Source organism: Postia placenta (genome assembly GCF_002117355.1).
Source record: "Postia placenta MAD-698-R-SB12 unplaced genomic scaffold POSPLAscaffold_20, whole genome shotgun sequence".
Classification (NCBI taxonomy): Eukaryota; Fungi; Basidiomycota; class Agaricomycetes; order Polyporales; family Adustoporiaceae; genus Rhodonia; species Rhodonia placenta.
In genome coordinates, this window is record NW_020169851.1 from 269,136 (window position 1) to 291,574 (window position 22,439).

At 52.5% G+C, this 22,439-nt stretch overlaps 6 protein-coding genes across 6 annotated transcripts; 5 read left to right on the plus strand and 1 right to left on the minus strand.

Annotated features, from left to right (window-relative positions):
- Nucleotides 1–847: 847 nt before the first annotated feature.
- On the plus strand, nt 848–2,004 carry POSPLADRAFT_1157978 (hypothetical protein; the record flags this gene model as incomplete). The annotated part of the gene is made up of 5 exons (XM_024487260.1): nt 848–989; nt 1,381–1,544; nt 1,582–1,725; nt 1,821–1,875; nt 1,952–2,004. The coding sequence occupies 5 exons, from the start codon at nt 848–850 to the stop codon at nt 2,002–2,004; spliced, it is 558 nt and encodes a 185-aa protein (XP_024333723.1).
- Nucleotides 2,005–3,520: 1,516 nt separating this feature from the next.
- Nucleotides 3,521–5,417, plus strand: POSPLADRAFT_1158315 (hypothetical protein; the record flags this gene model as incomplete). The annotated part of the gene is made up of 4 exons (XM_024487305.1): nt 3,521–3,738; nt 3,787–3,886; nt 3,919–4,203; nt 4,260–5,417. The coding sequence occupies 4 exons, from the start codon at nt 3,521–3,523 to the stop codon at nt 5,415–5,417; spliced, it is 1,761 nt and encodes a 586-aa protein (XP_024333724.1).
- A 1,011-nt stretch (nt 5,418–6,428) lies between these two features.
- Nucleotides 6,429–7,077, minus strand: POSPLADRAFT_1062086 (hypothetical protein; the record flags this gene model as incomplete). The annotated part of the gene is made up of 4 exons (XM_024481477.1): nt 6,429–6,626; nt 6,678–6,794; nt 6,858–7,014; nt 7,067–7,077. 4 exons carry the CDS (start codon nt 7,075–7,077, stop codon nt 6,429–6,431), a joined length of 483 nt encoding a protein of 160 aa, XP_024333725.1.
- Nucleotides 7,078–10,880: 3,803 nt separating this feature from the next.
- On the plus strand, nt 10,881–12,133 carry POSPLADRAFT_1157913 (hypothetical protein; the record flags this gene model as incomplete). Its single annotated transcript, XM_024487250.1, has 6 exons — nt 10,881–11,132; nt 11,191–11,307; nt 11,359–11,505; nt 11,612–11,680; nt 11,776–11,890; nt 12,036–12,133. 6 exons carry the CDS (start codon nt 10,881–10,883, stop codon nt 12,131–12,133), a joined length of 798 nt encoding a protein of 265 aa, XP_024333726.1.
- A 903-nt stretch (nt 12,134–13,036) lies between these two features.
- On the plus strand, nt 13,037–15,400 carry POSPLADRAFT_1174800 (hypothetical protein). Its single transcript, XM_024488310.1, has 6 exons — nt 13,037–13,098; nt 13,166–13,270; nt 13,337–13,365; nt 13,422–13,762; nt 13,812–14,155; nt 14,198–15,400. The coding sequence occupies exons 3-6, from the start codon at nt 13,357–13,359 to the stop codon at nt 15,031–15,033; spliced, it is 1,530 nt and encodes a 509-aa protein (XP_024333727.1). The 5' UTR covers nt 13,037–13,098; nt 13,166–13,270; nt 13,337–13,356; the 3' UTR covers nt 15,034–15,400.
- A 4,110-nt stretch (nt 15,401–19,510) lies between these two features.
- Nucleotides 19,511–20,397, plus strand: POSPLADRAFT_1050347 (hypothetical protein; the record flags this gene model as incomplete). The annotated part of the gene is made up of 2 exons (XM_024479969.1): nt 19,511–19,803; nt 19,857–20,397. The coding sequence occupies 2 exons, from the start codon at nt 19,511–19,513 to the stop codon at nt 20,395–20,397; spliced, it is 834 nt and encodes a 277-aa protein (XP_024333728.1).
- Nucleotides 20,398–22,439: the final 2,042 nt, after the last annotated feature.

The window sequence follows — 22,439 nt, forward strand, 5'->3', positions numbered from 1 at the left end:
TTATACACGTATTCCGAAGCGACGTAAACAGGGAGCGCGAGCAAACTATTGTGCACGTGCAGGAGGGGAGGTGAGTGGGTCATCCTGCCCTTGGACTGTCAAAGGGTGCATTGTACGTTACGGACTGAAGCTCGCTATGATGAGCATACAACAAGCAGCGCGAGAACCTGGCACAGTAAACAGTCAGTGCTGCCTCCAACAGTGGAAACGGCATACACCGAGCATCATGCTTTCCTTGCCGATACAATGTGCTGTGTCGCTCTCTCGTGGCAGCACGATGTGCTCGATAAGACATGGTGTGGCATATCTCGAAAAGCCCTTACGAGATGACTGATATCCACTGGCCCCGACGACATGCGCCCACAAGCTGTCTTGATTCTTATATCATAGTGCCGTAGAGTGTCCCGCAGGCAGGCGCATCCCTTTCTCTCAGATATTGACAGCCTTGCTCTCCCACAGCGACATGCGCCACACTTGCAGCGCGGCTCACGACGGACAGATAATCGCTTGCAGACATGGTATTGCGAGCACACTGGTACACTACATGACAACAATATGCTGCGCAGGCCAGGGGCTAATGTGAATACAGGGGAGATTGTGTTGTTTAGGTAGTGGTAGCATTGTGGAGCATGTCGGTGAGGGAAGAGCTATGAGATATCGCTGGTTGCAGTGATGGGGTGTCCTGTGCAGCGTCGTAGCGTGTCGCGCTCTGGACAGAAGATTGTAGAATGTCTGTGTGGTGTAACTGCAAGGGGTACTGGCCGCCCAGTTCCTCTCTAGTCGCGCAGGCAGGTCCGTAGGGGTGTGTAGAGATTGCGCTACACACAGCAGTGCGAGCGTAGACAACATGGTCACGGACTACGAAGGGCGTGCTTGCCGCTGCGGGTCGAAGAGCGAATGGCGAACCAGAGGCGAGAGGCGCGCATATGTGTCGCGTGGCACTGAGTGTGATAGGAAGACAGTGGATGGTGCTATGAAGGACCGACGCAGTGTGTTGTTTAGGTAGTGCTAGCATCGTGGAGCAAGTCGCTGAGGGAAGAGCTATGAGATATCGCTGTTTGTGATCACGGAGTGTCCTATGTGGCGCATCGTTCGCGGGGATAGTGAACTCGGTAGGGTGGGTTCGAGTGTGGGCTGTGATGAACGCGCCAGCGAGTCGGTCCGATGCGCTGTGGCACCGTTGGGGAGACCGCAGTGTCGAGGCAGTCTTGCATGGTGATGCCACGTCTCGTGGGACCCGAGCGTATATCATTGAAACAGACGCGTTTCGGTTCGTACCATGCGCCCCGGAATGGCTTCGCTGAGCGCCACAATGTCGAAGCACCCAGTATTGTGGCCCGTAGCTCACTACGACACTTGAATGCCTATGCTTCCCCGCAGAGGGTGCGCTGTTCTTCTCCCGTGCGCAATGGATGCGCGTGTACCAGGCCCGTGTGGAGAGGGCCAGCAGGATGCGTGAAGAGAGAGAATGCGGGTCGCATGCACAGAGAAAGCAGAGTTGGATAAATTACGCGCCAGTGCGCGAGAAGAGAACTCCGGTTTCCGTGTGTTGGCCGTATGTGCCTTCGTGTGGCGCCATAGCCCACTACGACATTTGCGTGTCTTTTCGTCGAGGGTACGGCTGCTCCACAGATGGTGCACTTGCTCCTCCCATGCATGACCCATGACCTAATCTTCCGTAGTCGCGAGCGCGTGTGCATAGGAGAGAGCGGCCCGGCCTTCTCGGTCTGTTGTGGAGGGTGCATGGAGGGTGCGCGCGAACGACAACAGCTCGACCACATCCACACGCGCAGTGAGCGAGAGATAGTCGCTACCTGCAGAAAGACGTAGATGAACTCAGAGAGGATTGCAGTGAGGAAGGGGTCGTAGCTGAAGGTGAGTGTCTTGAGGCGGAGGCATCTGAGTGTGTACTCGGGCGCTAAGAGCATCCTGCGAGCTGGCTGTGCACCAGGTGCGGCTTGGTCCATGGGGGGTCGCTGCATAGAGGACGTCACGACGGAGTGAGACGTTGCTCAAGCGAACCGGACCTATGTGGCGCGTGGCAATACGTGGTGTACACCCATGCACCCATCTCCTTTAGCGTCAGCCCCTGCATGGTAATGACAGAGGCCTGTACGCCCGGCTATTCACGGGGCATATCCCAGTCCACCGTGGTCCCCGTCGCCATAAGCGCAAGCTAGCAGCATATACGTCATGGCACACTGCAGAACCAAGGATGAGCATGGGTATGAACAGCGTGATAATGTTGATTACATACATGCATCTTAATAAAGGTGCCACTCCAAGCCCGAGTCACAGGTTTTGTCGCGTCGCATACGACAACTTCGACAAGCCCTTTTTGGAAAGCCGTTAGTAGCTGCACACTCTTTCCTCTAAGGGTGCCTGTCGGAGCGAAGACTAGAATGTCTTCGACTCTCGGTCGTTGGCATGACATACGCACCAGGTTTCTCGGGGGTGTCTTTGGCCGCCGGTGTATGACGATTGGATCAGGAAGGGAGAGCGAGCGAGCGCCTCGAAGTCGAAAGAACCCCATGGTATCGTTGCGTCAAGTTGTGAGTTGAAGAGGAGTGGAAAAATGATATACAGCCACAGGGAAAAGAGGCGGATGGTTCTTGTCATCCAACGCAGCTGCGTTTTATAGCTCAGCAAGCTGTGGCCACCACGGTCCACGGCAGAAGCGTCGCCTTGTCCTCACGTTTGCACAAGGAGAACAAGAGGCGATCGGGCCAAAGCGAGTGATCTGATCAGGTGGTGTCCTGTGAAAGACCCATCAGTGGCTAAAGGCGGCCGAAATGCTTGCCGTGACGGTCCCGGAGAGGCAGCAGGCGCTCGCCATAACCTTCGTCCCTTGTTGTCGCCTCACTGGACCATCAACAGCTGACAGGCGGATTTCCGCTTATAAACATAAGGGTCTATGATCGCCGCACATTGTGAATGGGCCCGAGCGCGCCACGGCCGCTTGCTGGCATACACGCAGTGTAGGAGGAGGACAAGAGGGAGATTATGACCTGTACTAGTGCGCCTTAGATTTGTCCAATGCCTGCGAGTTGCAAATCGGGGGTGCAAAATAGTGTCGAGGATTGGACTTTCGTTGAGCCGTATGGAGTAAATATATACGGCTTTGAGTGTATCGCGGAGGAATGGAGACATACCTGACCGATACATTTCTCTAGGTGTTCCTCTCTATGCGCTTTAACGGCCTTCTCTCTATAGCACGACGGCCATTCAAGGTTCACATGTGGAACTTTTCGTCGCTTCTGCTATCAGTACTCTACATAGCACTCCACACAATCTGAGATCAAGGAACATATTTACTTGTCGGCATGCTGCTTCTCTATAAAGAACCATGCAAAGCAGTGGAAGCTTACCTTACCGGGCTAGGTTCTTAGTCCAATCCCTGACAACAATCCATTAGCATGCGGACTTCGAAAGCGGAGAGGATCTTTAAAGTCGACGAAGCAAAGCCACATTTCAGCCACAACCGTGCTTTGACCCCTAGCTTCACCATTCACCGGCCGCCATGGATTTACCCCAGTCTATCACACTACAGACCCTCGAGGAGTGTCTCGTAGACATCTCTTCCGATCAACACCATGCAGCTGTGGTCCTACGCACCAACCAGCGCGTCCTCACATCCCACAACTCCGGTCTGCCTTTCAAAGACGCGGTCTCCAATATGGCTTACAAGGTCGCTGTCAAGGCCAGGACGCAGGCCATACTCGATATATTGCATTACTAGTAAGCATTTTGACGGAAAACATCTCCTAGACCTCACCATCCGCCCAGCCCTTTGGCTACAAGAATTGATATGGGCGATGTTGATATCCCCATTGTGACCTCATTCGAGTTCCTAGAAGAGGCCATTATGTACGATGGTGCACTCGTGGTAGGTAGTTCCCACGATTTCAGTGTATCCAGCGCGCTGATGCTGCAGCTCAGCGCGAAGATCAGGTGCTCGTAGTATGGTCCAACCAGACAGACACCATCGTTGAGGACTACCATTTCGTGGAACATCAGCTCCGCCATTTCATTGGGCTATGCACTTGCAAACACTTGTCAGTGGCGCCACACACTGGTATCCAGTCGCACCACGAGCGGTCGTACGGCGCCACAGGCCACGGTCAATCCTTGATTCCCAAGAATTTGCGGTACGAGGGACTGTCTGGTAGGGATCTTCAGGCACGTCTATCAGACGGAGATCGAGTATGTATTGCCGATCACCTCTCTTAGCACCGTGACTGACTCGCTTTTCAACGCAGCCATCGCGTTCAACAACGGAGCAAGCCCTGCCAATCACCCCTGTAAAAACGCGTATGGACCCATCTCTCCCATACTGGAATGGCTCCAAGTGGCTACCCCGTGTCCCACAGTCCAGCGCAAACCCCGCCGCCAGTATCCCCTCGCTTATCGCTCGCTCCACCCAAATCCGCACCTTGCCAACAAGCAATGCCTTCGCCACATCATCTGGTTTGAACTCGAAGATGTCTAGCGTGTTCTGCGCAGGATCCCCTTCCCTGCACACACAGGGCAAGGACGACCTTGAAGTAGCACACGATGATGCATCTGCCGAGAATGCTGAGCTATACAGCAATGTCAATCGAAGTGACGAAGACTCGATCGATGAATCAGTTCACCGGAGGATCCAATCGGCGACAGTGACTGGAGCTGCCCGTGCGAGACCGAATACACAAAGCGACGAGTGCGAGCCGTCGACGTTGCACACGGCCAAAATGAGCAACGTCCTGGAACGAAGCCCGCAGAGCTCATCGCATCGAACTACTCAGGCCCGGCTGCCTCCCCCTCCACAATTCACCGCAGCAGAAAAGCGCAAGGAATGCGCTATTGCCAGCACCAATGTCGATGAGCCTGGACCCTCAGTCCACAAAGAAAGCATACGGGCGCAGCCCCGCCGTATAGCTAAGAAGCAAAGGTTGGGCTACAGCAAGGGCGATGACGATGACGGAGACACCGATCATGATGTCAACTCCGATGCCGACGGAGACAGGCGCAAAATGAAAAGGGAGCCACCCAAAAACAAGAAAGCATATGCATGCCCTCTTCGGACCTGCGAATGGACGTTCAACACCCGCACGGATTTCCGCCGTCACCTGCTGCAATGCTTCAAGGTCAGGAAGCACGTCTGCGATTTATGCGGAATGCGCTTCCCTCGGACAGATGCACTGAAACGCCATCGCAATGGTCAGAACGCATGCGAGGACTACTTGAAGCGCTGCGCTAGGCAGGCTGAAGCGAGAGAGAATCCTGGTAATGGAAGGGTGGCGAGCGGCAGCCGAGCGGGACATCCGGGCTTGAACGAGGAGATCCTGGGCATTTTGCGTCAATTTCTATACGATGACGAGATGGATGCCCTGCTGGAGGATGTTGATGTGTCGGAGGGGGCTGATACGACTCGCTAGAGAGGACAGCACAAGAATTTACGACGAACTCACCTGTTTGTAATGTCTTGTAACAAGCCTCCAACCGTCTTCTTGAGATAAAGCATCCACCGGCGTCGTCAGATTTCCGGACTCCTTATGTTGGCATGAGAAGAGGCTAGGATCCCAGTCCATTCGCAACGCGGATGGAAGAATGGGGAGACGTGTGGACAGCGACAGTTATGACCTTGTTTGACCATTTGCTTTCACTTGAAGAGGACCTCCGACTTCACACGGCTTGGCGGGGTCACGTGGTGGTCGAAATGTCGTCGCTCACTCAGCTGTAAGTTCTGCTCGATGGTCTGCCTCACATCTGCCGTTAAACAAAAGGATCATAGAGACGGCTCAACCAGAGTCGAGTAAGCGTCCAGCCGATACGGAGATTCGAGATTCAGCCCTCACGCCAGACCGCTCAGGATGGACCATCACGATTATCAAGCCCTCTAGGACGCTCTTTTTGTGCATACAGGCTATCTACATGCACTTTATATTGCTTGAGAGCAGGAAAATGTCTGCGCGCGCTCGCGGTGTCCGCGTTCCCTCTCACTGACCCACAGCTGCCATGAGCTCCTTTACAGCAAAACAAATCACGATAGGCCTCCCATTCCAGATTACACTTCAGGGCAAGGTGAGCTCGCGGCAGGCGTCTGCAGTGGTGTGGAGACGACGATGGGAGATTTTTGTCTGGCTCCATGGCTAACGGCTGCGTATACTGGGACCATCCCTGTTGCGGCGGAGCGGTTCTGTCGCACGAATCAGGTTGCCGACTTCATGCGTTCTCGTTCCGAAAAGCTGGACAGGGGTCTTATTCTTGCCGCACGCAAAGACGATGGGGGCTTGAGGTTGAACCGAGGTTGCCTCATTATGCTGTCTGTGTTCTCCTGGAACACAATGCCTTGCGTGCAATTATTCACCGAGGCCATGATAGCAAAGGCGATAGCGCATTTCTGCATAATCATTCAGGATAGAATTGTTCGCAGAGTGTAGAATCACTTACTCGACAGCCGACTGCCAACGGTTTGGGCCCACCTGGTCCAACCTCACCAGATACAAATCACCTACGAGTAGGGCGTCCAAGCCAGTGAACGGTATGGAACCGTTGAACGGTTCAGCGTCGTCCATCGGCCTGGAGTTGGTGAGTGGCTCCGTGGCCGGGTTTGTGACCATCACCGGGTAGACCCCACGACATAGCTGCAGAATAGGTCAGAATGGTGGTCATTCCGAAGGCATGCAAACACTCACTCTGACAGCCTTGTCGACTGACTTCCTTACCTTGAGGGCCAAGTCCGCCCTTGACACGATCTCGCCGGCAAACTTGATTGTCTCGACAACCTTGCAGCTGTCGGGATACCCGGCGAACTAGATAGTGCACGATGGTGAGGAGGTAGCAAGCCGGTGTAACAACGTGCATGCATACTCAACAGTTGACGATTGAATCAGGAAGGGGAGGTGCGAGGGAACGTCTCGAAACCAGCACATGCTGTCGATGCGTAGAATCTCGAGTTGGAGAGAGGAGCGGTGAACAGCTACTGGGGCAGGAGGAAGGTGGTCGATGATTTCAGTCGTCTGATGCAGTCGCCTTTTATATGTGAGGAAGCACCGGCCACGACGGTCCACCGAAACAACGTCACCTTGTTCCCATTTTGCGACAAAGCGAACAAAAGGGTCGCGGGCCAAAGCCACCGATTTGATCAGGGGCGCGCGCTGAAAGAGCCACCTGTGGCTGGGGCACACGCGTCTCTCCTTTTGCGAGCATGATCAATCAGCCGGCGAGCTTCTCGTTTGTCCTGCTCCGATGCCACAAGAACGGCGGTATGCAAATTCGCGCATATTTGTCCTGGATTTACCGCAGCGCTAAGAATACAAGCATCAAAAAGCCGGTTCCGCGAGCCTGGGATGCGCAGGTGGCGTACGAACGTACCATGTCACAGGAGACGTATGAACTTGTATGAACTGTTCATCTGCTCGAGATTCGCAGCGGCAGTTGCACCCTGTGTCGAGGACGTATTCTGTAGTCAGTGTCAGGAAGATATCACTATGGAGCTAACGACTGAATGTAAGCACGTAAATATCAGGGAATTCAACATCGCCGCCGTTCTGAAGCGCCCAGATGCGGGTCGCGGTGACTGTAGCCGTGACCTGGTCACGTCTTCACCTCTCTAAGCGCTGTCCAGCCAGTCATGAACAAATGTGACATACCGTAATCCCTCTCAAATAGCTGAGACCAGGGTTTCCAGGAAGATAATGTCCTCTCATAGGTAATCGAAGGCACGGCGATCAAGAGGCCTTGGAGAGCAGGTGTCGACCGTGATCTGGGCAACGCATTTTGCACAACCAGTTCGTATGTGGTTCCAAAAGTAGTGAGAGGCACTGAGATCTTACTTGAGTCGTCATGTCAATGACGTCGAGTGTCGAGACAGTACGTGGTAGCGACAAGTGGGCTTGATCACTGCCTAAGATTCTCACTCTCCTGCTTCCCCACGTGTGTAGTCAGAAAAAGCTTAATGGCACACATCACTCACCAAATTTACTGACAGGCGCCAGCACCGTCCGGCGTTCAGCTCGCTGCCGTACACAGTAGTTTCAACATACCTTAACACTATCCTGCCGAAGCGGGCGCAGTGACGTCGTAAGGCAGACGCACCGACGTCATTGTTTGTAGGATCAACCATTCCGTTCAGAGCCGCGTGAGAATGAAGCAAGGCTGAAGAACTGTGAGTAAGTGAGTTCAGTCAATGACTGTCGTAACGGTACTCGTAGCACGCGGGGGCTGGAAATCAAATCGTGCTCTTTCATGTTACGGAGTACAAGACGAAGAATACAGCATTGAATCAGGTGTGGTGAAGTACAGCAAAAGCTCTTCACCATGTCATCCTAGCTACGGTGGCAGGATGGAGACCAGTGGGGGAGAACCTGGCCTTAGAAGTGGAGTTGAAGAACGAAAAATGCCCGCCGCGAAGGAAGTCAGAGCGATACCTCGAGCGACCACTAAACAGCGGCTCCTGAGGTTCCCGTGTTGCAGAGACGCTTCACGGCATCGGGGCATAGACCGGAGCCCAAGCAAAATAACCACCTTGGATGATGCCACCAGACGGATGGGAGACCACAGGTACTCGATCGGATCACGCCTGTCCAGTTGCAGCCTTCTCGACTTCCGAGACAAGAGCACGTCGCACGACGGAAAGGTGGTCGCACAACATGGGCATGCCATAACATAACAGCAGAGGATATAAGGACTCCGTTGTAAGCGGGATCGCCGCATAACAAACACACCTAGCTGCCACTACATTGCCCTCTTCATCCCCTTTGATCGTGCCACGCTACAATCCTATCACTCAAGTTCGTTCAGACACCCATTTCAATCGGGTTGGCCATACACTGTCATATCCCTTGTCAGGTTGCGCGCCGATAGCAACATTCATTGCTAATCAAAGCGGGGTCGCCTAGAGACAGTGAATGAGCGTCCGAGCGGGCCGGCAACCTGACTGTCGACGACGTCAAGTCTTTTTTTATTTAATTTTTTCAAATCCAGTTTTATATCCGCTTGAGGGCTTCGCCCTATGCCGGATAATACCTGCGAGTACACTTCGTAGCGTGACGTCAAGTCATTGCACAGCACCTACGCCGCAGACCATGCCACAACTGGTGCGAAAGCCTAGTCAACCCATCCTGCAGTCGGGGGATTAGCACAGGTGAGTCCAGTATACATACACCGCACAGATGTGAAGGAAACGGCTCACGATTGGCCGGCAATGTCGTCTAACGTGGAATAACACGCCTCCTCATAGATCATCGACGCGGGATGTGCCGATCACCGCCTTGTTAAGGGCTTGGGAGGGAAGTACAATATATGATTCGACTCAACGGTACCAGCGCCAACAATCAAAATGGAAAATGAGGAACTCGCATTATTCGCTGCATCCGCCGGTCGCAGCGCTTGTAGATCTGGTTGAATGCGATTCGTGCCTTTGTCCTCGACTTTGATTCATGACATAGTATTAGGACAAGGATCCTGCCGGACTGACCAGCGATAGTGGATTGACTTCATGATCTGATGCGAGGAGTTGTAGAGCCTGGTCGCTGATCGCTGCGATCCGTCTGTGCTGGGGTATCCTATAGATGGGCCGTCGTCTTGAGTGGTTGGGTCTTGCTGAGGGAGACGCAGAACGCCGCAGTGCCAAGTTCGACGGTGATCGCGACAATGATTGAGGTTGGGCCCCGGCTGCGGCTTAGCCGTAGCGGTCTTTATCGGACAACAGTCAGAGGTCGATTGAATCAGGAACTAGAGCTGAAAAACGAGTAGCTGCTGGCGATGGAGCTTTGATATTTGGCCCCTCTTCTATACTTGCTGCGTGCTGCAGAATAACATACTCAGGCCCGGGATTGTAACAAGTCCTGTGTGGCCTGTCTGACGAATGCAAAGCTTCAGAGCGTGGGAAGGGAACAAGAAAATGAAGCGTTCCAATCGAATGTTCACATCAATAGTATCACGCAACTGCCAAACAGCCGTGGGGCCACATGACCATGTTCACTAAGCGCTACTATATCAGAAGGAGCCGATTATCAACGAGCTCTCCCAACCCCCCACGTCGCCGTCTTCGCAGTTGACCCACTCCTTAGCTTGTCCCTATAATCTCGGTGACCTTCTCTGCATCGATGTGTGGAATTTATGACGATGCTGGCAGAAAATACGGCTTGCGTCGACCTTTCCTGCATAGTGAGGCCAATGGCACCAACGATATGCTGGGTACTCTGTGTTTGTGCCCTAATGTCTTTTTTATCCCCGTCGTATCTCTGCTTTTCAATCTGCTTTTTTCCCTTTCAATTTGCTGTCTCACCAGCTTCACTCTATGCATATTTTGCTGCAGCCAATCAGGATCGCTCGTCGTCTTCAACATGGGCTAGGTGACGGGTGACATGTGACACGTGAAGGGTGACGGTGATGGGTGACGAGGAAAGCGTGACGGCCACAACACGCACTTATTTAACGACGCTTCGCCACAAATCCCTCCTCCTCTTCTACCGCCAAGACGTTGGTCTAAACCATCTTAGACTCGCAAATTAGGACCTTTCGAACACTTACTTGAGGATTTCCTTGAACGCGCACTTGAGCACACTTTCGAACGCGCCCTCGAGCACCCCTCAGAACGCGCCCTCGAGCACCCCTCAGAACGCGCCCTCGAGCACCCCTTCGAACGCGTCCTTAAGCACCCCTTCGAACGCGCACTTGCGCACCCCTTCGAACGCGCACTTGCGCACCTCTCCGAACGCGCATTTACACGCCTCTTCGAACGCGCACCTACGAATCGCTTCGAACGCGCCCTCGAGGATTCTTCCCAACGTGCACTCGAGGACCCATTCGAACGCCCTCCGTACCTTCTTCGCGCACGCGTTCGGACAATTGTGTACAACCGTCTCTGTTCTTCCTTTGGTAAAATTTTTGTCATGGCATTGTACTGTGACGGCAAGTTAGCCGCGGAGGCGAGACAATATGATTTTAAGATTGCAGCGGGTTTCGTACCCGAAAACTCCATTTATTTCCGAAGCGTTCCAGAGATGGACAAGACATCGAAGAGCAACAGGCCGATTGGTGTGAGACTCGACAACCTGGATGCAGCAATAGTAGCCGGCAAGCTCGACCAGGCAATGAACCCCGTCAGGAGAAACTGGGGAGAGGCCATCATCGTTGATATCAACGTATACCTATACATTGTTGCACCGGCTTGCTACCTCCTCACCATCGTGCACTATCTAGTTCGCCGGGTATCCCGACCACTGCAAGGTTGTCGAGACGGTCAAGCTTACCGGCGAGAGCTTTTCGAGGGCGGAACTGGCCCTTAAGGTAAGGAGGATAGTCGACAAGGCTGTCCAAGTGAGTGTTTGCATGCCTTCGAAATGACCTCCATTCTGATCTATTCTGCAGCAATGTCGAGGCGTCTACACGGTCATGGTCACAAACCCGGCCACAGAGCCACTCATCGGCTCTATGCCGTTGGACGACCCTATGCCGTTCAACGATTCTATACCGTTCACCGGCTTGGACGCCCTAGTGACAAAGGATTTGTATCTGGTGAGGTTGGACCAGTTGGGCCCAAACCGTTGGCGTCCGCGTTTTCTCTACCAGGTTCCCTCATAGAGCGCGAATTAGGACTAACAATGCCAGGCGCATGATGTAGAATCTCTTTAGCCATTTAGAAGAGCTGCCGCTCTCAGTCTTCCAGGAGCTACCGCTCTCAGACATCCAGGTAAGCTAAACGCGGCTTGCTTCCCTTCACAATGCTGCTTCAGTTTCTTAGCAGAAGTCACCACGCATGCGGGATTGCATTTCATCGGCCTCAAGATGACCTTCATGGCTCTCAGCAGGCCAATAGGCCTTGGCGCGACACAAGCATCTCGTCGATCAGGACATGTATCCTTCAGCGCACAGGTCCGCTACCAGCGCCGACCAGACAGTAGTGAGTGCCAGCCTGCAGCTCTTAGTCTGAAACCGGATATCACTTACTCCTAGACTGCCTAACATCGAGCGGGGCTGTAAACCTTGAGATAAGTGTTGCGACGCACGCGATTCCCACAACTCGACACGCTGAAACCCCTATTTAGGTTTATTGATACCGCCAAACCTTTTGAAACTTGGCAGACTTGAACCTTCCAAACTGGCTGATTACGAGAACCGAGGCACTTCCGAGACGGTGCAATGACAATGACTGCACATTTTCCTCTCGGCTCTCTTGACATTGTTCTGCGGAAATCTTCTTCTCGATCATGTATCCCGTTGTGCGTGTGCGCAGGCACCATTCCAGAGATGCGGGGAGTTTTGACGGCCAGTGGAGGACCACTGGCCGTATTCCCACCTGCTGTGACACTGTCTGTAGGAGAGCCATGCTCTCTAGCGGTGGGTTTAGAACCGCGTCTCTAGCCCTATCGGGTCAGGAATGGTGACTGCGAGTCCGCCGCACGCACAACGTTACGATACATTTCTACGTCCCTTTCCATGAAACTCTTTGCGCACTTTCTCTCTCGTATTATACTGACCCTCCCACAAAGCGTCCCTCGGTGTTCTGCGCTCATGACGCGAGCACGTAATGGCAATACCTACAAATCGTATTTGCTCTTTTGATACCTTACATACTCGTACGTACCATCACACAGGGCTCGGCCCTAGCGGATAATAAATGGAGACAAAACAAATATGGAGCAGTGTGCTGTCGAATCCTCGTGACTCTTTTACAAGGTTGATATTTTCTGCTATACCCCATGTAGAAATGTCTCAGCTTTCTTGCGCGACTCGCCCCAAAGTACCGTATCGCGGCATCATGTACTGAGGCTGCTCCCTGAATGCCGCGGCTGCTGTCACTGTATCACGGTCAGTTGTACTGTGCCCATATATGATATTACAGAAACTATATCGAAGATACGTGCTGGTACACATGCATAACATTGTGTATCGCAGTCGCGGTACGAGCAGTCACTGGCATGGTTCTCGGTGTTTCCCTCCGCAGAGGAGACCGTCACGTGACGCGTTGCACGTAGCGAGCCGCGCAGTAGCCTTCACAAAGTAATCATTCCCCATGGACAGAACTGCTTTCCTTACCTCCCTCCTCCTCAGGTTACTGACAGAACAAGACCTTCACTCCTCTTTGTTCTGCACTGCTCGTGAACGTTGGTGAGTTATAACTCGTACTGCTCGTACTGGTTCATGTTATTGCTCATTTGATATGGGTATCACAAAGGGCGGCAAACTGCTAATTGGCGGTGTGAATGCTTCTCGCTTGGACACTCTATCGCGAAACATCATCATATGGTGTAACTCAGCATATAACCAAGCATTGTTTTGAGTACGTGTATGTTATTTATCTGAGCGCGATCGCACGTTAATTGTCCACCTGCATCGATCTCATCAGGCGAGCTATTCAACAGCACTATGGAGGAGGTGGCTCAACTCTTGTGTTTCTGAGGGAGATACTACGTGCTGATATACACAATTAGCATGAAATAATCCCAAGCCCACATATGTTCGGCGATCCGCTCGAGATGTACAAAGAACGACCCTTCAAGATGCTGAGGCTACGCTTTGGGCAGCCTCCTTCACGTAAGACGTCTTCCGCACACCCTTCCTCAAAGCCAGCATGGGAGCGCAAGCATGCCCGTGTCTCCACACGCATGCGCAGGGAAATTTGCATTTACAAACAAGACCATCCAAATGCGACGCACGAAGCAATTGCTCGCCTATTCATGGTGGGAAGAACCACTGTAGGCCGTGCGCTGAAGGACAAGGATAGGTGGTTGAGTCCGGGAACTGTTGTATCCGACAAGTATCATAGATTGTGGTATGACCTTCACATGATCCGTGGTACATTATTATGACACCATACGCAGTTTTCGCCGCTTCGGCGATCTAGAGAGCAATTTAAGGCGATGGGCGAACGGACGTTTTCGCGAGAAGAAGCTCATTAAGAACAAGGACATTATGACTGAGGCCAAAGGAATTCGTGAGAGGTCTGACAGTACAGTCAAAGGTGTCTTCAAGGCGAGCAAAACCTGGCTCAGGAACTTCAAGCGTCACCAGGGCATTGCCAAGGGAATCATTTTTGCCAATGCTGAGATGTACGAATGGTCGGCCGCCTTTGGTTTTGCAAGTACAGATCCGCAAGCTGTCTCCAATATTTTCGCAGATATAGGTGACAAGTTACCGGAGAGTCTGGACGTTCTTCGAGAGGAGAGTCTGGATGTTTTTCGAGAGGAGAGTTCGGCAATTTTTCAAGATGCAACCTACACACCACCAGATATCTCCAGCCTTTTCCCTGAAGCGGCGGGTCTTCGTATCGTTGACCTGGCGGAGCTATCAGCCATGATCCCGCGCACCCCGACACCTGAGCCGGAACCCTCCACTGTGACAGAACGCAGCCCCGGGCGGATCGTACACTCTATCGTAGATCTCGCCGTTCTCGCAACTGCCATCTCTCGGACTCCAACTCCAGTACCCCTGGCTGAGTCTCCGGCTGTGGCGGCGCACCCCGTTCTTGATATCAACGCATTTGCAGTCACGACGCCTCGAGCACTGTCACCAGCCGATCATGCCACATCTTCTCCCTTACCTACAAACGGTTCCAAGATTGCAGCCTCCCACTCTTCGGTCGACCAGCGGGCACCCGACTCAGCGATCTCGAGGTTTCCTTCTCCTACGCAGACAGGACCTGCGATACACCCTGCGTCCGGTCTGCAAGCACTTGCGATGGCTGCTTCGCTCGTTCAATCATCATCCTTGTCTCATTTTGAGGATCTGCATCCTGCATCTCAGGAAGCCCGTAATCCATACTCGTCTCTCGAGCAGTTATTCAGCGCGTCGGCTCCAGAGTCACATGCGAGGTTTGAGAGGCGTCGGACCGAGTCCTCGCCAATTCCTGACGTCCTCGCCGGCCGTCCAGAAGGAAGGGTCTTGGAGCCCTTAGTTGATGCGCGCGAGGCGTTGCGATACTTGGAGCAAGTCATGACCTTCATCAGTACGGGAGAAGTGAACTTGTTGCCGGATCACCGCGATCATCTTTCCGTCGTGCGACAGGTTCTTGCCTCGGAAGCCGAGAAGGCTACAACAAACTAGTGCGAGCTGGCCGAGTATATTCCTTTGTCATGCATATTTCAAGGTGGTGCTCGTGCTTGTGCGTCCGGTAAAGCTTGTAATCGCGTTTTATTTCGTCAGGCTTCGTGAAGTACCATCTGTGTATAATCTGCGAGGGGAGGTCTATCGATATTGATTGTGCCGTAAAGGACAGTAGTGCGCTTATCAATGACGAGTTAGATCAGTCTAGCCTTCGACTACGTGGCTGGCCATCCGGCCTTCCACTGCTTCAGGCTGCTTCAGGACGCTCTTTACGACATCGCTATGAGTCTGCAATGATTGACGCCCTGGTTTGGTTACAGCAGAATATGTGAATTTGATAACTTTCGTCGACTATACAATCTCGACTCTAACCGAGCTTTCTCATGATTCCCGGGTTACTATCAGATACGGGGTTTTGCAAAAGCCATCAATTTTGCAGAACTGCGTGATCTCCACTGCGCACCATGAAAATTCTAATTTTGATGATTGTAGATGCTAGTAGGTACTTAGTATACGCTATGTGCAAGAGCGATTGAGAGGAAATGAAGGTGAAGTGAAATGACAGCCTGCAGACTGTTCTTAAGGTGTTCTGCAAACATGTGATGGGCGAGATCCAGAGCTACTCATTGTGTTTCTTAACAGTAAGACATCCGATCCGTTATATTACAGCTTTGTGTGTTCTGGTACACCAGCCCGATTCACCCAGCAAGACATGAGTGGTGAGCGATGGTTGTTTTGGTTGAGCAAGCGTGACACTCGCCACTGTTAGCGTGATGTGTTCACACTCCGTGCTCGATCATGGCACGATGCGGCAGCGCACTTTGCAGTCCTGCAACATCTGCCGAGCGGTGTTCAAATTTGCCGCTGTGACCCAGGTGTGATAGAATTTGCAGAACTACAGTGATGGGAAGCCTCAAACGCGGCATCTCTCTACCACTGGATGTCCTTCGTGTATGGGCCCCAGCTTCGTTCTGGGTACTCTTCAATGTATTTACAACAATGCCTGAGTAAAATAATAATGATCCTTGTGATGGTTCAAGCAAAGTGAAGGGGAAAATGCTTGAGTTTGCAAAACCCCGTATCTGATAGTATCTTTAGGGCTAGTGTATAAGGATAGTAGGAAACTGACACTGGAAGCTATCTTACAAATGTTGAGGTTGAGGTTCAAGGAAGTCACAGCAATGATATGTCTACTATAATATGTGCAAATAGCAATAGCACAATAGCCTCTTTGTGAATAAGATATATGTTGTTGGTGAGCGCGGAGGTGTGAGAGAGGGTGCGTTCAAGGCGTTGGAAGCATTGGTGAGCAGAAGTCGAGATGTTTAAATGGCGCAAAGTCACCGAGATAGAAAGTTGGTAGGTAATGGAAGGAAGTGGAAGGACGCCGAAAGCGGGTCGGGAGACAGAGTGCGTGTGGCTGGTACTCTGGGTGTAGCCTTGTGAACATACGGTTGCCACTGACGTGGACAGGGTGTGCTCCGAGTGAAGCATGTAGGCGTTGCTGAAGCAGCGACCTTTCGAAGGCGACCTCCCCACTGCATCTCAGCATGAGGATTCAGGATGGCCAATCCGCAGAAGTCGATGATCGCTTACCTGGACCTCATTTCACCAAGTCCTTGATGATACCTAGCAGCCGCAGTCGTGTGATGCATGGGATCAGGAGCTCCTGGGCTAGCTGTCTGTCATAACTCAAAGACGATGTCACTAGCTCGGGGGTCGCCATCTCGGATTTCGAAAGCGACGATGCGCTATAAGGCGCGTCCAGGGTCGGAGGTTTCAGCAACCCGCGATTTCTTCGTCGCGCGTTTCAGAGATGCTGTAGAGGCGTGCAGTCCTCGTGTAGAAGAGGAGAGCGGAAGAGGACCTTGAACGCTCGTCGCGACAAATGCTTCAATCAAACAACCATGGAGCTCGGCGCCCACGACGTTTTGGTGAGTGCCCAAACAGGCATTTTGCCGAACCATTTCGAAGGCTCGCTCTCCTCTTCCCTGCAGTCGCCTCAGCATCCAGCGAGCTAGATTGGGCGAGGTGGTAAGGAGACAGGAATGCAAGACAACAACGTATTTACATACGTCTATGTCAATTCATACCATCTCCCGCCGGTTTCTCTTGACCGAAGTCACCGTTTGGTCAACGCGACCGAGGCTCGACATGACATGGTGACAACTGAATCAGGAAGGGACGCAAGAGGAGTGAAGGAGCCTCTCGAAAGGAATCCATGGCGTCTGTGCGTGAAATTCGCGCTGAAGAGAGGAGTAGGAGATCTCTATTGAGTTGAGGAGGGGGCGAATTACTCCGGCGGTTGAACGCGGCCCCCTTCTATGTCTCAGAAAGAAGGCCCTGGCCGCGACGGTCTACTGCAGCAATGCTGCTTTTGCACAAAGTGAATAAAAGGCTCGCTGGCCAAGGCCACCGATTTGATCGCCGAGAAACTCTTCTCGCGAGCATGGTTGATCAGCCTGCGAGCTTCGCGATTGTCACAAGTTGACTACGCACTTGAGAACTATCCTTATTCGTTCTGCGCCGGTGCCACAAGGGCGGAGATTTGCAAATCCGCGCGTATTCATCTTGCAGTGAGCGCAGCGCGCAAATCACCTCACGACTCCGCTGCCAAGAGCCTGGGATGGGCAGGTGGTGACAAGAGACGCGTGATGGAGGTGCGTACCGGAAACATGGGTGATGCATCCTCTTGGGACCTGCTGCCGCGATCACACTCTGCACCAAAAGCACAGTCGACACATATAGCTGAACGGTATTGATCGCTGAATCCGGTTCAGAGGCCCTAGGTGAGTACCGTTTGGCACAAAGACACCTGAAGATGCGGAGGTAGGCTAGGTCTAGACGGAATGTGCAAAGCGATCGTATTGACCGGAGTTTGGGGAGGAGGCGCATAATAGCTCACCGTAACCTAGCAGCAGCATTCCTTGAATCTATTGCCAGGGTAAGGCTACATGTGCTGCTCTGTGCTCACGGTACGCATCTCGGTCCACAATGGTCAATCGACGAGCTGAGTGAACGCTTGCGGACGGATACTCTTCCCCCATGACGTGGCAGCTGATGGCATATTCTCATCAGCGAAACGAGCACAAGGCCTCTGTACCTTGCTACGTCCTTGTCGAGGTCAAACAATTGCGACGTTGTTTCTGGCGAGCGAGTATGTGGGAGACCATGACTGCTGTTACCATAGCCGCATTACCAAAGGTGGACGCAATCAGGCTCAGGGGCCCAGGAACGAGTAGCTGCGTATGGTGCTCCAAAGGCATGGCTCCACATTAGTGAAAATTGAGGTGAGCCCAGATCCAGGACGATCTGGCTTTCATGTATATAGATGTAGCGAGAACGAGAAACCAGGTGAACTGGATCTTCGAATGCAGAGCTCGCGATCGTGGGAAGGAAGTGCGGCTGATGTTCCAATAGAATGTGCACTTTGATGTGAAGTAAGCACGCGATACATTTAGCTATATAAGACAGAGGGGATCGTTGATAGGCTTTCCACGTATGCTCTCCCACCTCATCGCCGTCCTCGCTCATCCTCTTCGTAGACTGGTCATTATCACAGCTATTAAAGATTATCGATGACTTGGGTGGAAAATGAGGTCTAGGTAAAGCAATCGCTCATTCAATAAGATGGCGATGCTGAATTCTCATGCAGATATGCGGTCACTGCAGCCTGCTCCGTCGAGGGCGCTCTCATTGACGCGAATGGTTGAAGTTTGGCGACATCTAGATGTTGTATCTGGTACATGTAGGTCCCCATCATTTGCGGCCATATCCATACTACTTTCGGGGACAGCACTTATCATTATCCACATTTTAATTTCCAACGAGCTTTGAAGCATGTCATACTGTATATATACTGTGCTTTACGCTATGCTGTAGCGTAATCCACATACATGAATTCTTGCCAAAAGCACCCCCATCATACAATCAATCACAGTCTGCAGGACCAGCAAATGTGTCAGCGAACCCGCTGCACGCAGTCATCACGTCGCGTTGACCATAATCACATGATGCGCGTCCTCTGAGGCTTATCAGTGGCGCCGACTGAAACATACTACTCCCATCCTTGAATGACCTCGTGTTGAAGGCTTTGTCGCAAGGTTTCGACACATCATACATATTTCCTTGCGGCATCAAACCCGGGTCAGTGATATCTTCTACCCTTTCTTCCCATTATTAATCTCGCCACACAAAGGAGTTAAACACAGTACTTCGCCTCGTGAACGCTTCTTGTTCTATTCCTCCATCGCGGCCGACAACGATACAGTGCAGTAGAGAAGGGCCTTAAGATCGTTTTCGGTATGTTCATGATGTATGTCCTTGGGCTATCACAAGTTAATCGTCGCTTGCATCGACCCAATCGAAGTGAGCTATTCAGGAGTACAATGGACGAGGTGACTTGGCTTTCAAGCTCTTGAGGCGACCCCCTTTCGCTGACGTCTAATGCTAGTCCTACAGACCTCCGCAAGTGCTTATGTCGCCAGATTTGCGCGGTGGACAACTGGACAACCCGTCTGCATGGTCCAACGGAGGACAAAGGCCGGCGTCTGTGGTCGCAGGCCCTATACATCTGCGTCAGCGCGCTCGTGTCTCTACCGCTATGCGTAAGGAGATTGCTCTCTACAAGCGAAGTCACCCAGATGCCTCGCAGAAGGCTATCGCTGGCTCCTTTGGGGTGTGTCAGGCGACGGTAAGCCGCATATTGAAGATGAAGGACAAATGGGCAGACCCAGGAACTATCGCATCAGAGAAATACTGTAGATATAGGTATGCACTTCGTTCATATTATCTTCCGGGGGATGCTGCTGAACCCCTCATAGCTTCTCGAGACTTTTCGAAATAGAGGACGAGATGAGGCGCTGGGTCGATAGACGCGCACTTGCGCACAAGCTCATCACCGACAAGGACATACGCAACGAGGCAACGAGGATCAGCGAGGAGTGTGAGATCACTTTCAAAGCGAGCAAGACGTGGCTCAAGAACTTCAAACTTCGCCACGGGATTGCTATGGGGATGGTTTTTGCTAACGGCACAAAGCATGAACGGTCAGCCGCCTTTGGGAAAGCAGGTCCGGATCCGTATGCTGCCTCCAGGATGGCCGCAGACATTCTCAGCACATACCCTGAACGACTGGAGGCGCTTCACGATCCGACTTACGTGCCACCCGATATCTCTCGTCTCTGCACTGAAGTGGTGGTTCATGATGTCGTTGACCTCGCTGAGTTGTCGGCCATGATTTCGCGGACTCCAACGCCCGAGCCGGATGCCTATGTAACCGCACTAGGTAACTCCGAGCGGTGCGGTGAAGGAGCGAACGTTGGCGACGGAGAGCAGAAGCCGGCGGCTGAGGAGCATCAATGAAGAAGATAGAGCGAGTCGGCGGTGCAAGATGGATGACTGCGATAGTCAGAGACGAAGCGCAAGAACCAGAGACTCGGAACGGTTGGCGACGATTGTCGGCGACGTATCATCAAGAACGCTCAGTGATGCGCTCGACTCGCGAAAGAACATCGTTATATGGCTAGATCTTTTTTTCTGTTTTCCTACATTCGCTCGGTCATTGTCTTGCAGTATGGAATCATGATGTATATTTATTCAGTTCTTCACTGACTTTGGGCTCGCGAAGACGTGACGGACAAGGAGACGAAGCGATCGGTGTAAGATGTTGGCGTCGCCACACTCCTGAGGGCGGCAGGACGCGAACGTAAATATGGTGCATCGGAGGCGACATCTTCACGAGGCTGAGCAGATGCCGGTCGTGGACTCGAATTGGGCGTTCCGAGTCCAGCCTGCCTGTATCCAAGACGGGCCCCCTTTCGTTTCTGAAGCCGTTTCTTCTATACTGGGATTGATCTACCCCGCATCGCCCCACATATGTGGCAACAGCGGCTTTTGTATAAATGTTATGTATTGTTTATAAGCATAGGAAAGTGTGTGCGAGGAACGTTTGGGAAGCAGAGATCGAGAGCGCTTAAATTGCGCAGAGTTAGCGAAGAAGAAAGCTAGTAGGTGCTGGTGGAAAGTGGAAGGATGCTAAGGGCGGGTCGGGAGGTAGGGTGTTGCTAATACCTTGGGTGTAGCCTGGTGAATATATGGTCGTCAATGATGTAACAAATCTCGTCCAAATGATGCCTGTAGGCGTTGCTGAAGCAGTGGTCTTTCGCGCCAACGACAGTTCCCTCCAGCAGACCAGTAAACGCGTTCTGGTATGCCTCGCTGCATGTCTGCGCGAGTATTCAGCATCGCCATCTTGCTGAGGTGAACAAATGCTTACCTGGAACTTGACGATTTTCAGCAGTTGTAATCGTGTGCAGTCCGCTTCTTTGCCCACTACGACGCAAATAGTCCTCGCGGTCCCTTCTGGGTCAGATAGCCGCCGGACTAGATTGTACACGGTGGCCAGGCCATCAAAACGCCGGTACTCTGGCACACAGGCTTAAAATCAACAGAGGAATATTCCTGCTGAGTGTGCAAGTGTGAGTCCAGATGACGTAGAAAGTGACCTGACGATCCTGATGGGAGACATGTGCGGGCCATGCTGCACAACCAATCAGCACGAGATTGTCTGAAAGCGAGCAAATGCTCACCAGTACAGCCTTATCGGCCCGTGAAATGGGCGAATGATTCATTTCGAAGGCTCGCTCTCCTGTACCTTGCAGTCGCTGCGGCATACGGCGAGCTAGATTGGGCGCGGTGGTGAGGAGACAGGAATGCAAGACAACAACACATTTACATACGCCCATGTCGATTTGTCCGGTCGTACGCCGGTTTCTCTTGACCGAAGTGACTGCGTGGCCAGGGAGACCATAGCCTCAACTTGACGTGTCGACGATTGAATCAGGAAGAGATGAAGGAAGAGCGAAAAGGCATGTCTAAAGTGGCCCATAGCGTCGGTGCGTACAATTCCGAGCTGAAAGGAGGAGTGGAAATCTCTATCGATTCCGGATGATTCTGGCGGACCAACGCAGCCGCCTTTTGTATCCCGGAAATAAGGCCGTGGCCACGACGGCCCACCGCGACAATGTCGCTTCTTGCACAAAGCGGACAAAAGGCTCGCGGGTCCAAGCCGCGCGGCTCAAAGGCACCGATCTGATCAAGTGGCACGCACTGTCAACAAGCCACCTGTGGCCGAAATACAAGACGCGCCTCTCTTCTCACGAACATGGTTGATCAGTACGCGAGCTTTTCACTTGCACCAAATCGACCACGTACATCTCCAATCATGCTGCGCTTGTTCAACAAGGACGGAGATGTACCAATCGACGTGGATTGTCCTGGAGCTAGCCTGTGGCGAGCACCCGTCCCATGTTCGCTTGCGAGAGCCTGGAATCCAGGTGGTGCACGAACGTACGGTATGACAAAGAGGCGGGTGATGGAGGTGCGTACCACGGATCTTTCCTCTT

What these genes read in the sequence shown, in the direction of transcription:
- POSPLADRAFT_1174800 (XM_024488310.1), top strand. An exon ending in GACAAGTATCATAGATTGTG is followed by an intron (nt 13,763 to 13,811) that starts GTATGACCTTCA and finishes CACCATACGCAG; the next exon opens with TTTTCGCCGCTTCGGCGATC. An exon ending in GGACGTTCTTCGAGAGGAGA is followed by an intron (nt 14,156 to 14,197) that starts GTCTGGATGTTT and finishes CAATTTTTCAAG; the next exon opens with ATGCAACCTACACACCACCA.